This window comes from Myotis brandtii, unplaced genomic scaffold (genome assembly GCF_000412655.1).
Source record: "Myotis brandtii unplaced genomic scaffold, ASM41265v1 scaffold136, whole genome shotgun sequence".
Lineage (NCBI taxonomy): Eukaryota > Metazoa > Chordata > Mammalia > Chiroptera > Vespertilionidae > Myotis > Myotis brandtii.
This window is the reverse complement of record NW_005354829.1, coordinates 5,080,540-5,094,876: the sequence shown is the minus strand read 5'-3', so window position 1 is coordinate 5,094,876 and position 14,337 is coordinate 5,080,540. Positions and strand designations below refer to the sequence as shown.

General features: G+C 34.6%; 1 protein-coding gene across 10 annotated transcripts in view; it reads left to right on the top strand.

Moving 5' to 3' along the window:
- The window catches only part of RAPGEF2 (Rap guanine nucleotide exchange factor (GEF) 2), a 247,394-nt gene that overhangs the window by 131,152 nt on the left and 101,905 nt on the right, over positions 1-14,337 (top strand). For 8 of the 10 annotated variants that reach the window (XR_001360971.1, XM_014534998.1, XM_014534999.1 and 5 more), the window contains one exon: positions 617-634. The exons of the other annotated variants lie outside the window; for them this stretch is intronic. Coding sequence is in view for 7 of the 8 variants with exons in the window: in XM_014534998.1 (XP_014390484.1) it covers positions 617-634 (18 nt within the window). In the remaining variant the exon portion in view is untranslated. The remainder of the gene's footprint in view (positions 1-616; positions 635-14,337) is intronic. 10 annotated transcript variants of the gene reach the window in all.

Sequence of the window (14,337 nt, the reverse complement as noted above, 5' to 3'; positions counted from 1 at the left end):
AAAATTTGTGCTAGGATGAAACATTTAACTTGATTGCTAATGGATCATGTACTTGTTTACTAATATGTGAAATGTTGGTATTAATTTTACTAAATGAGTTCAGATTGGCCACAACATGGCTTTAATTGAAAATATTGGACCCTGTGTTTTTTGTATGTGGGTGTGTGTGCAAATTGTGTTTTAATTATATTTATGTAATATTTATTGTTTTGCCGAATATATTTTAACTTAGGGAAGCAATTTTGTATATATGATACCACAAAATAAAAAGAACAAAGTAAAAATAATTATTCTTTATTAGCTCTAAGTCATATTTATTTATTCTTAACAGAAATATTTCTCTCTGAAAGAACCCTGGTAGGGTAGGACTGAGGGTGCAAAGTTTATTTAAAGGATGCATGATCATATTTCATAGGTAGTTTTAAATGATTGCAAGTGCATTTCAAGTGCATGGCTGAAGAACAGAGAGGATGTTATACATTTAGCCAATTCTATATGGTCATTCTTAACCTAATATTAACATTATCTTCATTTTGGCAGATGTACTATAGCATGTCTGATAATGTTCATCTTTTCCTTTCCTCCTCTATGGCACTCATTTCATTTTGGCTCAAAGGAATGCACTAAATCTCAGGTATTGTAATTTGTGTGTGGTCTCCTAACACTAATCTAATTTTATTTGTAAATTTGCACTGTAAATAATGAGTTTATAATATTGATATGTTTTGCTTAGTCTCATTCTTTTGTATTTTGCCCTAAATTAGTAAAATCTCTTAAAAATCTGAAACTATCAGTGGCTTAGGTGATGGCACAGGCTGCATTATTTGTGCAGATCTGGGGATGAATTGCCCTCTTTCTTTGAAGAAAGAATAAAAATGCAACCTACTTATTTTTAAGAATGAGTGAAGCACTGTTCTTCACCAACCCTCTACAAATAAAAACATGAAGAGAGAAAGACAGACAGACAGACATAATAGACGTTTATTTGCTTTTCGTGTGAGAGCTTAGGTAAAATTTCTTTAGAAATTTATTTTAAATGTTATAAATGAAAGCTTTAAATTTCGGGAATCCTGATGTGAGAGCATTTTGAGAGACCAATGGTAAAATGACAGTCAGACAGAATAAAGGCTGAGTCAAAAGGGAAATAAGAATTTAAAATTGCTTATGTTTTCTTTCTTACGCTTTATTTTTAACCAGATTTCATGCTTTTATTTCATTCTGTATTTTAATCAAGAGGCCTATAATAATACCTTTGCTCATTTTCATACCAGTACATGATTAATTTCTGATTTTCAGTGATACTCTTTTGAAATTGTGGGTCAAATTTGGGTTTATCAGGAAATTTGGAATCAAGGAATTAAAAACGATTTATCTCTGGAAACTGATTTAAGTAACTAGTAAAATTTTGTGGTTGAGGTTTCTTAATGCACAGGGAAAAGGTCATAAATAATTTAATTCACATTAGAAGTCTACCATCAATATAATATCTTTGGCTACTATTATAACCTTGTCTGATAGCATGAAATATTTATATAATTTTTAAAATTCAAATGGAGCAATTATTTTATGTTGCATACAAAAACATACATACATATTAAAATGCCACAGGAGGCATGATTGCTATATTATATTTTAGAAGCACTGCTAATTTTAAAATGATGTGGTAAATCCAAAAAAATTGATATAATTTTTAAATTTTGTATAAAAATTTTTTAAAATACACCAATGTATTTTGAGCTTTTACATGGTAAAGGTATACTTTAAAAATATATAGTAACATTTTAAAAGATATATCAGTGCATAATTAATCCTCTTTTTTAATGTGAAAAATTATCAGTCTAATTCCTATTTAGAACTAGGAATTGAATTAAAATGTGCACTGAATTTTGATGTATTCTTTATGTACACTTTAAAAAATTTGGTTTGTTGCAGTAGTTTAAAACAGATTATAATAATTTGATTCAGAAACATAAATACCCATATAGTCCATGTAGAACAGTGGTTCTCAACCTTGGCTGCACATTAGAATCACCTGGGAATCTTTTTAAAATCCTGATTTCTGGGCCTCATCCTCCGGAAATTCTGTTTCTTTGTTACTAATGTTGTGGCCCCACCCCATAACAAAGAAACAGAATTTCTGGAGGATGGGGCCCAGAAATCAGGATTTTAAAAAGATTCCCAGGTGATTCTAATGTGCAGCCAGGGTTGAGAACCACTGGTGTAGAATGTTATCCGGACATTTTTTCAAGGCAAGTGTGTGAGGTTTGCCGAAAGAAAAAATATTTTAAAATGCAGTGAGAAGAGAGATTGGAGATGGCTTTCATTAGCATTTCCTTACATTTTGATTATATTCTCAACCTAATTTTGGCAACAACATGGTCATAATTGAAAATATTGGATCCTGTTTTTTGGAGGTGCATCTGGGGCTGTATTTAAGACAGCCAGGAAATAGGATGTGGCATGAATACCAATCTAGGAGTGAGTAAAGATGTAGAGGCAAGTGGTAGTAGGTTCCTGGAAGAGGCTGGAAGATTTGGAGATTGACTTAGGGCTTTGGACAGGCTTACCTTGTCTCCCGGTTTAGAATAGGCTGGGTGGTTGTGGGGGTAGTTTTTTTATTTTACCCATAATGAAGGCCCTCTCTGCATTCATGGGTGATTTATTCTATAAGTTTCTGTGGGGAGGGAAGTCTGAGTTCCGTGTAAAAATGGACAGGAGAGGTGGTAAGACTTAAGGGGAAGAAGGACTGGAGTCATGGGGAAGCCGGTACATGCCTGTTCTGTCATCTTTTTTTTTTTTTTCCTTTATTTTAATGAAAAAAACAGCTGTACCATCTTCTGAGTTTGGAAAGAGCAAAAATGATACAGTGATGTTAAGCTGAAGGCTGAGGAAAAGTTATCCTGGTTACACTGTGGAGGTTATGTGTACCAATGGACATTTCAAAAATTTTCAGCCTTTTAAGGCTGGTTGCATAATTAAAATGCTCTTCACACTTGGAAGTTATGATTGACTTTTCACTCCCACTCCTACTCCTCCAGAAAAGTATGGCTCTGTTGCTGTGTACAAAATTTGAACTGGGAAAATTTGAACACAGTGTAACAAAATTTTAATCAGTGCAGAATTTTTGAAAAAATCAAAACCCTTTGGGCCATCATATAAAAAGATATGTCCCACACATATCTTTTATTATTAGTCCTTTACTACAATATGAATATATATTTCAGAGTACTGTTTAATAATTATGTATTGAGTCTTTCAGTAGATTAGGCTTAGTTTAAAGTTTTTGGTGCAGGTGTACAAAAGTAACAAAAATACTGTATAAAATTAATATAATGTAAGTTGAATTGAATGTAATATTACAACATTATTGAATCATTTTTTATTATAGTCAGTGATAATACAATATTTATAAAATGTGGCAACCCATGTAATATGATTGGTTCTTGTATGAGGCTTATGAAAATAAGTCCCAGTTTTTATAAGGTTATTCTTTATAATAATTAGACAAGTCCTTTTTCTTATCATCTTTATATACCTATTCCTAGATTATATCTTATTTATCTTTGAAATCATCTTTTTTTTTAAGAGATAGATTTAAGTTGGTTTCATCCTCAGTTAAAGACTTCTTGATAGTTTTGATTAGTTAAAAAAAATTGTAATTTATAACAACAAATTTATGTCCACCTGACTAATTTATTCATGTGATATTTTAAAACCTGTTTATATGCATATGCAGAAATTATTCAAATATAGGGACAATCTATTAATTTCACTACTTTTCATCCTTCTTTAAATTCATCAATTTCTTAATTGAACCTAAACCTTTGTCTTAAATATTGTCATTGATGCCTGTTTGTGTAATATAATAGGATGGAGTTAAAGAAAATTTGTGTATTCTATTTCTTACAGAGAAGAAAGCTCAGTATTTCCATTTACATTTTTTGTTCATTTAACAAATATTTATTGAATACCTACCTTGTTTCAGGTCTGTGCCCGACTCTGGGGCTATAAAGGTTTACAGGACACACAGAATCTTGCTGTTAGTGACTTTATAATCTCAAAGGGAATACAGAGAAGTATAATATAGGGAACTACATTATAAGATACACGGAACTCCAGGTACTTAGGGGCACATAGACAGTGTGCCTTGAGGAATCAGGCATAGCTTGGATGGCTTTAATATTTTGGCTCAAAGAAAAATACCTTTAATCCAAAGAGCCCAATAGAAATGTGCAAACTGAATCAGGGAATGAAAAATGGAAAAGGGTGTGTGTGCAGCGTGTTAGAGAAGAGTGACATACACACACAGACACACACACACACACAAAATCACAAATTTTGCTAGATACTATTTATCATATTCATGCCTGATGTTTTTATTTGCATAAGAGAGTTTTTTTAAAGAGGAGTGTCCAAAGTATCCTTTGCTTTTTCACGCTCATTATTAGCAGGTTTCCTGGTTCCTCTTCACTTAGATCATGTTGCATTTTAAAATCCTGCAGAAAGCTCCCTGTGGAAAGGTCTTTGAACAATAGGTGGACATAACAATCCTGTGCCATATGTGCTGCGATTTCTGGCAAAATGCAGCGTGTTAACACTGCTGCCGTGGTCTCAATCTCCTGGCTTTGGAGGGGGGAGCTGTTTCTCTTTCTTGCAGTTATAATCAGGTATTTATGCTGATTTAATTTATACAGATTGGAAAATTACAATATAGAGGATGTATAGAAATTGAAATGTAAATCAGGAAACAGTTTAAAACATAAAATGATTCCTCTCGCTCTATTAACAACATGCATTGCAAATTCATGCAAGGCAGTTGAGAATAGTATGCACTGCGCTGTTTACCCAAGTTTCAGCTTCTGTTAGAGGATGTCTATTTTTATGTATTACATCATCTCTGCTGCAGAACTACCGTGCCCACTGGGATTTACTGTTCTTTCATTCCATTTTGAAAGAAAGCTTGTATTGATGTCATAATTGGACCCATCTTTTGGTTGCACTTGGAAATGGAAAGTAATAAGGGTGGGTGTTGTGTAGCAAGTCATGCAATATTTCAAGCAATTTATTTGTCAAAAAGATCACTGCCACTTTGTCCTGCCTCTAATTGTGAGCACTGGTGGCTCTCTGTGCCTGTGTACGTCTTAAATATACTTGGCTAAAAATTTAGCAAAGATTCTTTTCATCTTCGACTGTTTCATTTCTTATCATGTGATTTATGTTTGGTCATGAGATTTTGCAGTGCTCTATGCTGATTTGAAAAATGTCTCTTTTCTTTGGAAAAATCTACTTTGATACTGGGACCTGCTTGCTGCCAGTGCTGAATTGATCTTTTTATGATTGATCAGTTGTAAAGTTGTCTGTTTTCACTATTTGAAATACTGAGTGACCAGAAATGTTCTCTTTTGATTTTGAATCCAGTGTTAAAACATTAACTTGCAATTCTTTTCCATTAGCTAGAAGATATTGTTGGCCTCTAAAAGAAGCACTAGCCTTTTATTCAGTATGTAGGTGTTAGATTTAAATTACTTGTGAAAGGAAATTTTAATTATTTAAATTAAAATAATTTCAAAATGCCTACTATATGTTACACATATTTGTGTACATAAAATTTCCCCCTTATTTTCTCAAAAAATTAGTCATTATTCATATCTTGGTAGTAAATATTTTTCCTTTTTTTAAAAAAATAATCCTGATTAGAAACCAACCCACTCTTTTTAAAAAATAGCTTTATTGAGTTACAGTTCAGCTATTTAAAGTGCATAATCAATTTTTTTTTGGTAAAATATATAGCATTAAATGTACCATCTTAACTGTTTCTAAGTTTACAGTTCAGTATTGTGAAGAATATCAGTAGTAAACTTTTGACTGACTTGAATACAGTGATTCACAGATATGCCTAGTATCCCATGTGATTGTTTAGGTCAGACATAGGCTGAAAAATATCTTTAAGATATTTTGGGGGGAAGTAATTGTACAATCTATTGGAAAACAAAAAGCCTTGCCAAATAATTGCTTATATTAAAGCAAGTTCTTATGGACTTAGTATGGGATCAGGTGGCTTTAAAAAAAATAATTTTCCTTTTCCCCTTTTAAGTGGAATGATCATAAGGAGCGTTGAATGTAATGTGGTATTTGGAATTACTAGCCTAGAGGAGAAATGATGTGGTAGTGGAGTGGCCCAGATCTGAAATGTGAATTACTGGTTGAGATAAATTGGGGGGGCAGGGTAAGTCAGAAGGGAAGAAATTGAGGATGGAAAAGAAAATAATTCATGTTGTCTTGATTTTTTTACTCAGATGTCTATGAAACTAGCAATAACATTCGGTCACGTGGTTTTGGAGCACTCTAGAAGGCATTTGGGAGTGTTAGACAATAAAGTTAAAATCTCAAAATAAATTTTAACATTTTTCTTTCACTAATTATTAGTATACTTTTTACTTTCCATCCATTTCTTTATGTGTATTTCTATGAACCTTATAAAAAAAACTGTATTTTTATGAACCATCAGGAATTTTGGAATACTCAGAAAAGTTTTTAGAAAAAGATCATTTTGCCATTTGCTAATTTGTGAAATAAGCATATATATCCTCAGCCAAATGGATGTAGAGAATACGTGGGCATCATTGATATTCTTGATGGCATTATTGATGAGCACTTGATACCTTCAGTCTTTTTTTTCTCCTTGGTACAAATGTTTGCCTGACTTTTGGTACTAACTTTAGTTAGACTGGAACAGTATGAGCAGCTAACATTCTGCAAGAGGATTAAGTCTTTAGAGAGTTCAGCTGAAGTAGTATTTTATGTACATATAGGATTTTGTCTTAATGGCATCTAAATATAACTGTGGATTCTTTAAAAGAGCTAAGCCCTGGCCAAGTGGTTCAGTTGGTTGGAGCATTGTTCTGAATACCAAAAAGGTTTGGGGGTTCGATTCCCAGGCAGGACACATACCTAGGTTGCAGGTTTGATCCCAATTGGGTTGTGTATGGGAGACAACTGATCAATGTTTCTCTCTTACACACCTCTCTCTCTCTCTCTCTCTCTCTCTCTCTCTCTCTCTCTCTCTCTAACTTAATAAAAAACAAACATATCTTCTTCAGGTGAGGGTTAAAAAAAAAAAAACGAGCTAAGAGGCTGATTATTTTCCTAGTTCATCTGTTAGGAAACCAGTTGTCAAACCTTTTTTTTTTTTTCTCAGAACTCCTTAAAACTTTTTGAGGACTCCAACAAACTTCTGTTTTTATGAGTTATGTATATCATTATTTGCGATATTAGAAATTAAAGCTGAAAAATTTTAAAATATGTATTAATTAAAAATAACCCCATTGTACATTAATATAAGGGTTTTTAATGGAAATGACTATATTTTATAAAACAAAAAATTATAAGAAGAGTGGTATTGTTTTATACTTTTGCAAATATGTTCAATATTTGGCTTAATATAAGACAGCTGGATTCTCATACTACTCCTACATTCAATCTGTTATGATATGCTCTTCTGGTTGAAGTATGTAAGGTATATGAAGAAAATCTGGCCGCCCACAGGTAGTTGGAAAAAGGAGAAGTATTTTAACAGTGTTTCAAATAATCTTACTGATATGCTATCCCAAAAGTTGACAGGTCGCAGTTTCTTAAAGGTCTGCTTGCCATGAGGACCTGGGACCCTTGAGTCTGCAGGCCGATACTCTATCCGTTGAGCCAAACCATCTTATTCTCTTTTATTAAAACTCATTGGTCTTACATGTTGAATGACTTTATTCCATACATGATTTGGAAACATCAGGCATTGCTCACTGAGTTAAGCAGTCTTACAAATTTTGGCATGTTATGCAACATTAAAAAAAAAATCACATTTGATAAGTCACTACCAGTCTTATAAAGAGGCCTTAATTTTGGGGAAGCTGTCAAGCTCATGGTGTTCCATAAGTCTAATTTTTACTTGAGAGCTGAAATTTTATCATGGACAGAGTACTATCAGCTGTTTTCCTTGCAGTGACAAGCTCAGCTCGTTCATTTTCAAGAAAATATCTGCCAAATACCCAAGTCTGAATAACATCATTTGTCCATTATTTGTTCCTTAGAGTAAAAATAGTGTTCCATGAAAAATCCAAGCGCAGGGGTCCTCCGAGCGCAGGGCCCCGTGTGGCTGCATAAAGCACAGGCCTGCCCTAACCAGTTTGGCTCAGTGGATAGAGCGTCGGCCTGCAGACTGAAGGGTCCCAGGTTCGATTCCAGTCAAGGGCATGTACCTTGGTTGCGGGCACATCCCCAGTAGGGAGTGTGCAGGAGGCAGCTGATCGATGTTTCTAACTCTCTATCCCTCTCCCTTCCTCTCTTTAAAAATCAATAAAATATATATTTAAAATAAAAAAAATAAAGCACAGGCCTGTAACGCTGGGCCTGACTTGGTTTTCCTGTATTATTTTTCTCCTTATTTCTGTTTTCTTCTTGCTGCTTAATTCCCTTTTAGGTTCTAGGAGAAAATGGAAAGTTCCCAAGCTAACTTTGGATGGAATCAGAAGAAATTTAAAATGCTTTACGTTAAATGATTGTGTTTTAAGTATATTAATTGTATTGGATGCTTACCAACAACCCATGGTTGTAGTTACAGTAGTGAGCTTCCAAGACGTTTTTACTTAATTGATTTAGTATTTCACATTTAGAGCATTTTTCTCTTCAGGAATTTTCTTTTTGAAGTCCCTCTCTGCCCATCGCGCCCCCCCTCCCCTCCAAAAAAAAGTTGTCTATCTTCTCTTCCCTATTAAGATAATTAGCCATTATGCAGAATTTTAAAATACTTAAAAATTTTATATGCAAATGCTTGGTATGAAAGTATGCTACTATCATAACAGTAAAGTGTCTGAAAGATAACCTTTAAAAATTGGTTTTTGGTCGTATGCCAATACCGTTAAGACTAGTTTTAGATCCCTCCCTACCAAACCTTCTCAAAAAACCATCACCATGGATAGTTTTAACAACATCCTGTGGGTGATTAATAGTTAATGTTCAGGATAATCTGATCTAATTATTACAAATTGTTTCATTTGACAGTGCAAAATAAATAACCTAGCAATGTATCTAAAACTTCTTTAGTCTCAAAACTTCTTACTGCTTTTCTAGAATTCTCTTCCATGTTTGCTCTCCTCCACTTTGAGTATTTTCATTTTTACTGGCTCCTTTTTTTGCTTTTGCATCCACTTGCTCTGCTTATTTTACAACATCCGTGGCTAGTTTCCTTTGCCATCACCAACTAGATTTACTACTCATGAGTGTGCTCTGAGGTTAGGTGTGATTCAGTAATCAGCTACTAAAGAAAAATATCTGAAAAGATAAAGCTGCCTTTGGAAGGGACTGGAAATGTCCTGCTCCCCAAATGTGAAATGGTGTGTTTCTCTTGATGAAAGAGAAATGTCCACATGAATAGTCTTCGGGGTTAGTGGTCACTATAGCTTCCTGCACTATTTCTAAGAGAAATTTCTGCATTAAATAATTGTCTGATTTTCTCCCCTACTATATTTTTACCTTTATTGTAAATATCGTGCTTCCTAGTTGTTTGCATATAATCTTAATATCTTATTAGTTTTGGTTTTTGTCTTTAATCTTAAAAGCCCATTGGATTGAATGCTCCATATATTTTTAAATTTTGGTCCAACAGATTATTATTTTGCTTTATGTCCTTGAAATAACATTTATTTTCTACAAAATACAAGCCATCAAGAAAAATGAGTTTTGTTACACATTTGCTCTGAGGTAATCTTTTAGTGATCATTTCGCATGGTGAACAATACATTTGCTTATGTCATGCACACTGTTGAACTCACCAGGGTGATTTCTGAAGTTCATCCCTGATTCCTTGTTTCCTGCACTATCCATCTCAGTCTTGGGGGTCAAGTGTAGAATTAATGAGTGGATGCCTTATTCTGTTTAGTGCTTCATTATAGACTTATGGTTGTGTGTTAATACTGTGAATTGCTACTTTATGGCACAACCAGGAGATATAATCTTCCATGAATATGACCCATCTGACCACTTGTGAGCAATTCTAACAATTGTAATTGTTGGAAATATAATTAAATATTCTAGTAGTATCTTTTAAAATATCAGCATGGTAGTAATTAAAAATTTCAAAGTGCAATTAAAATATAAATAGGTAAAATATTCTGTTTGCATTTTTTACAGCTTTTGAGGAGAGGGACAACTTAGATGTGTGGGTTGGGCTTTATTTATTCATTTATTTATAAGGAAGACTGAACGTTGTCATCTTAGGCTGATGTGGTCCTATTGATAGGCTGACTTCTTTTTCAAGAGAACATTTAAAGAATTTCTGTGGCATCTAAAATATTTTCTATTTTGAGACAATCTTCTATTTCCAGGCAAATTTACTTGGAAGCATTTCCTGTCTGGAAAATATTTAATTACATCAGAGGGGCAGTCAATTCTGTTCTTGGTGGCGAACATTGATTGATGCTTCCATTTATAAATTCTGTCGTTTTCTTTTAGGATGAACATTCTTGAACCATCATGAAAATTTATGTTTTGATATCTATTTGGAGACATTAGGTGGTTTTTTTTGGAAAGTATTAGACTTTAATAATGGAAACATGTTTGTTAAAAATTAAATTTCTGAAGAGTCAATAGTGTCTTTGAAAGCTGACAGTATATTGTATGCCAATGTATACATATTGTGAGCATATAATAGGTGCTCAGCAGTATCTGGATTATATGTTGATGTCCTTGGATCAAACTCTCAGAATTGGCATTAGTTTATATTTCTAGGAGTGGCATTATAGATCCATCTGCATTAATAACTCTTTACAAGCATATTGGCACAGGAATATCAATGCCAGACATCTATAGAACATTAAATAATGGGTTGCCCAAACCTTGAATGCAACTGCCTTTTTAGAATATCTTAGAAGAATAGAATTGATCCTTATTGAATGCTTATGATATATACCAGTCAGCTAGGTGTTTTCTCATATGTTTTGTCAATTAAACCTTCCTGCAGTTCTAAACTCTAGGTAATGGTATCTCTACTATTAGGAGGTAAGAATGCTAAGGTCAAAGAGATGAACTAACATGTTCAGTGTTCATGGTTATTCAGGTAGAGGCAAACACAGACATAGGTCTTTTCACATTCCCAATACATAAAATTATTTTAGATGCCTACTATTTAAGAACCTTGAAAAGAAAGAGACTAGAGCATAGACTGTCCAATATGAAGAATAATTACTGAGTTCATTTGCAATGATGATAGGCTTTGTTTGATTAATCAACTTTTTATTGCAATTAAGTGTTTTTCCTTTTCGAACGATGTATCTCTCAAAAATCAAGCCCAGAATTTTTTTCATTTTAACCTTTCTAGTTTTATTCCTATACAGATACAGGTTTTCACTGGTAAGTAGTACCATTTCATAACAAATTAGTGTGTTTTAAAAGTTAGATTCACTAATATTATAAGTAATAAAAGCCACATCTTACTGAAAGATCTTTTCTAAAGTATGACTTTTTAATGAATCAAAACAACTTGCAGATGTCTAAAAGTAGTCATAGTTTTTAGAGGTGAAAAACTGCCATCATAAAATAGCTTGCTTTTGCACCAGGAAATATTGGAAGTGTTTTGGTAATATTTAAGAATATTGAAAACATATTAAATAATTTCAAGAGCTTTTAAAAACTCTCTATAAAATGGATTACCTAGTTATGTATAATTTTTAATAATTCAAATTATTGGTAACATTAAGAAAATTACTTTTACTTACCTTAAGTTTGATAAATTCGGAAAGTAAGGACATTAAAAAAGAAAACCTCTAAACTATTGTCTAATTATCTCTGTAATTTTTTCAAGAGTAAGAGCATTTTAATATTCCCCTCTGACTGCCTAAGTAGGAAGACAAAAGTCTCAGAATAAAGGATAATTGCTCCCAGGAAATTTTACCCCAAGATAGATTAATTTCCATTCATGTGAACTTTCTTTTACTATGATTCTATATCATATTATTCCTCCTAGTGTCATTTTGCAAGCAGAAGCTAATATTTGGTAACAGTCATGTTAGATAACTTTAAAAACTTGAAAAGATTTTAGGACTCTCCCAGCCAAACTACATAATTAAATTTATTTTTTTCCTTATAATCACTGGCATTCAGTCTCTGCTTTTAAATTACAGTTGGACTATTCTAGCCGGTTTGGCTCAGTGGATAGAGTGTCGGCCTGGGGACTGAAGGGTCCCAGGTTTGAGTCCAGACATACCTCGGTTGTAGGCTCCTGGCCCTGGTCCTGAGCATGTGGGAGGCAACCAATCCATGTGTCCCACTCACATGGGTGTTTCTCTCTCTCCCTTCCACTCTCTCTAAAAATCAATGAAAAAAAAATCCTCAGGAGAGGAATAAAAAAAGAAAAAAATTACATTTGGACTGATATTTGAAGGCTAGTCCTTAATATCATGTCAAAATTGTACCTTGTTGCCTGGTACAAAAGGTTTTAGTAAATCATAGCAATTATTATTTACTAGATGCCTGGTGCATGAAAATTCATGCATTGGAAGGGGGTGGTCCCTCAGCCCGGCCTGCCCCATCTCACAGTTCGGGAGCCCTCAGGGGCAGTCCTACTGACGGCTTAGGCCCACTCCCTGCAGGAGGCAACCGGCCAATCAGGGGAAGGCACCGCCCCCATCACACCTCTGCTGCTGCTGCTGCCAGCCTCTGTGGCTGCCTGAGCCTCGGCCCTCACAGCCACAGTGACCTGCCTGAGCCTCGGGCCAGCCCTCGCAGCGGCAGCCACCATCCGCGACTTGCCTGAGCCTCAGGCAGCCACTGCGGCTTTGTCCAGAAGGACGTCCGGAAGACGTCAGCTCTAATTAGCATATTATCCTTTTATTAGTATAGATAGCCAGGATATGGAAGCAATTTAAGTGTTCATCAATAGATGAATAGAAAAAGAAGTAATGCATACATACAATGGAACAGTACTATGCCATAAGAAGAATGAAAGTCAATTAGCATATTCCCTCCTTATTGGCTGTGAGCACTGCCATCTTTGAGGGTAGGGCAGTCAATTAGCATATTCCCTCCTTATTGGCTGTGGGCACCACCATCTTTGCAACGGCGTGAGGGTCAATTGGCATATTCCCTCTTTATTAGATAGGATTATAGAAAAAGGCTAATTATTATTAAACTTTTCTTTATGTTTAGCTGAAATCTCTCTCTGTAATTTTAGTTCATGGTTCTGGATATGTTCTAAAGCAACATGAATGAATATTCATATTACATTTCATATTACTGTGCTTCAGATATTTAAAGAGATCCTACTCCATTAAGCCTTTTCTCTGGGTTCAACATTCCTGACTTTTAAAAAATACATATTTTTATTGATTTCAGAGAGAAGCATCAATTGACTGCCTCCTGCTTTCCTTTACCCCACTAGAAATCAAGCCCGAAACCCAGGCATGTGCCGGGAATCGAACCATGACCCCCTGGTTCATAGGTCAATGCTCAGCCATTGAGCTACGTGGGCCAGGCCCTTCCTGACTTCTTGTAGCTTTCCTAAGCACTTTATCTTATCATTTAGGTTTCCTGCTGTTTGAATACTACAGTTACTCATTATCTCCCCTAAGTCTTGATGTCTAGGGGAGATAATGAGTAATGATGTCTAGAACTGGTTGCTGTAACTTACATAAGGCCCTACAATGCAGATTACAGTAGAACTTCCTGTCTTCCTTGCTATGGATATTTTAGCCGATAATGTAACTCGAGATGATATTAGAGTTTTAAACCATTGTGCATTGGCTCATAAGGAACTTTGCCCAGTTCAGTTTTACAGGTAACTCTTCCCATCTACCTTCCCCCATGAATTGCTCCTCCAGTTTGACCTCCCCTATCCAAACTCCTAATTTTGTCAATAAACAAATTGGACATCATTTATGACTACACATTTATCCTATGTGTGTGTCCTCACCCTAAGGCTGGTATGATAATACTTAGACCAGTTAGTTTTGAAAAGTTTTAAGTGCAATCACTTATGCAGTCATTCTTTGAATCATTACTGTCTGTTAATTACTAGAGATAAGCATAACTTATCATTGACAGTATTAGATAAATAAAATGTTGTATGGTCCCTGCCTTCAGCAAACTTATATTCCAGTTTGTGTTCAATATTCCCCTTTTTTGTTCAATAAAAATAGAGCAATAATTGGCCTTGGCTGAGTGGCTCAGTTGGTTAGAGCATTGTCCTGATACTCCCAAGGTTTTGGAATTGATCCCTGGTCAGGGTACATACAAGAATCAACCAATGATGCATAAGTAAGTGGCACAAATAGATGTTTCCCCTCCCTCCCTCCC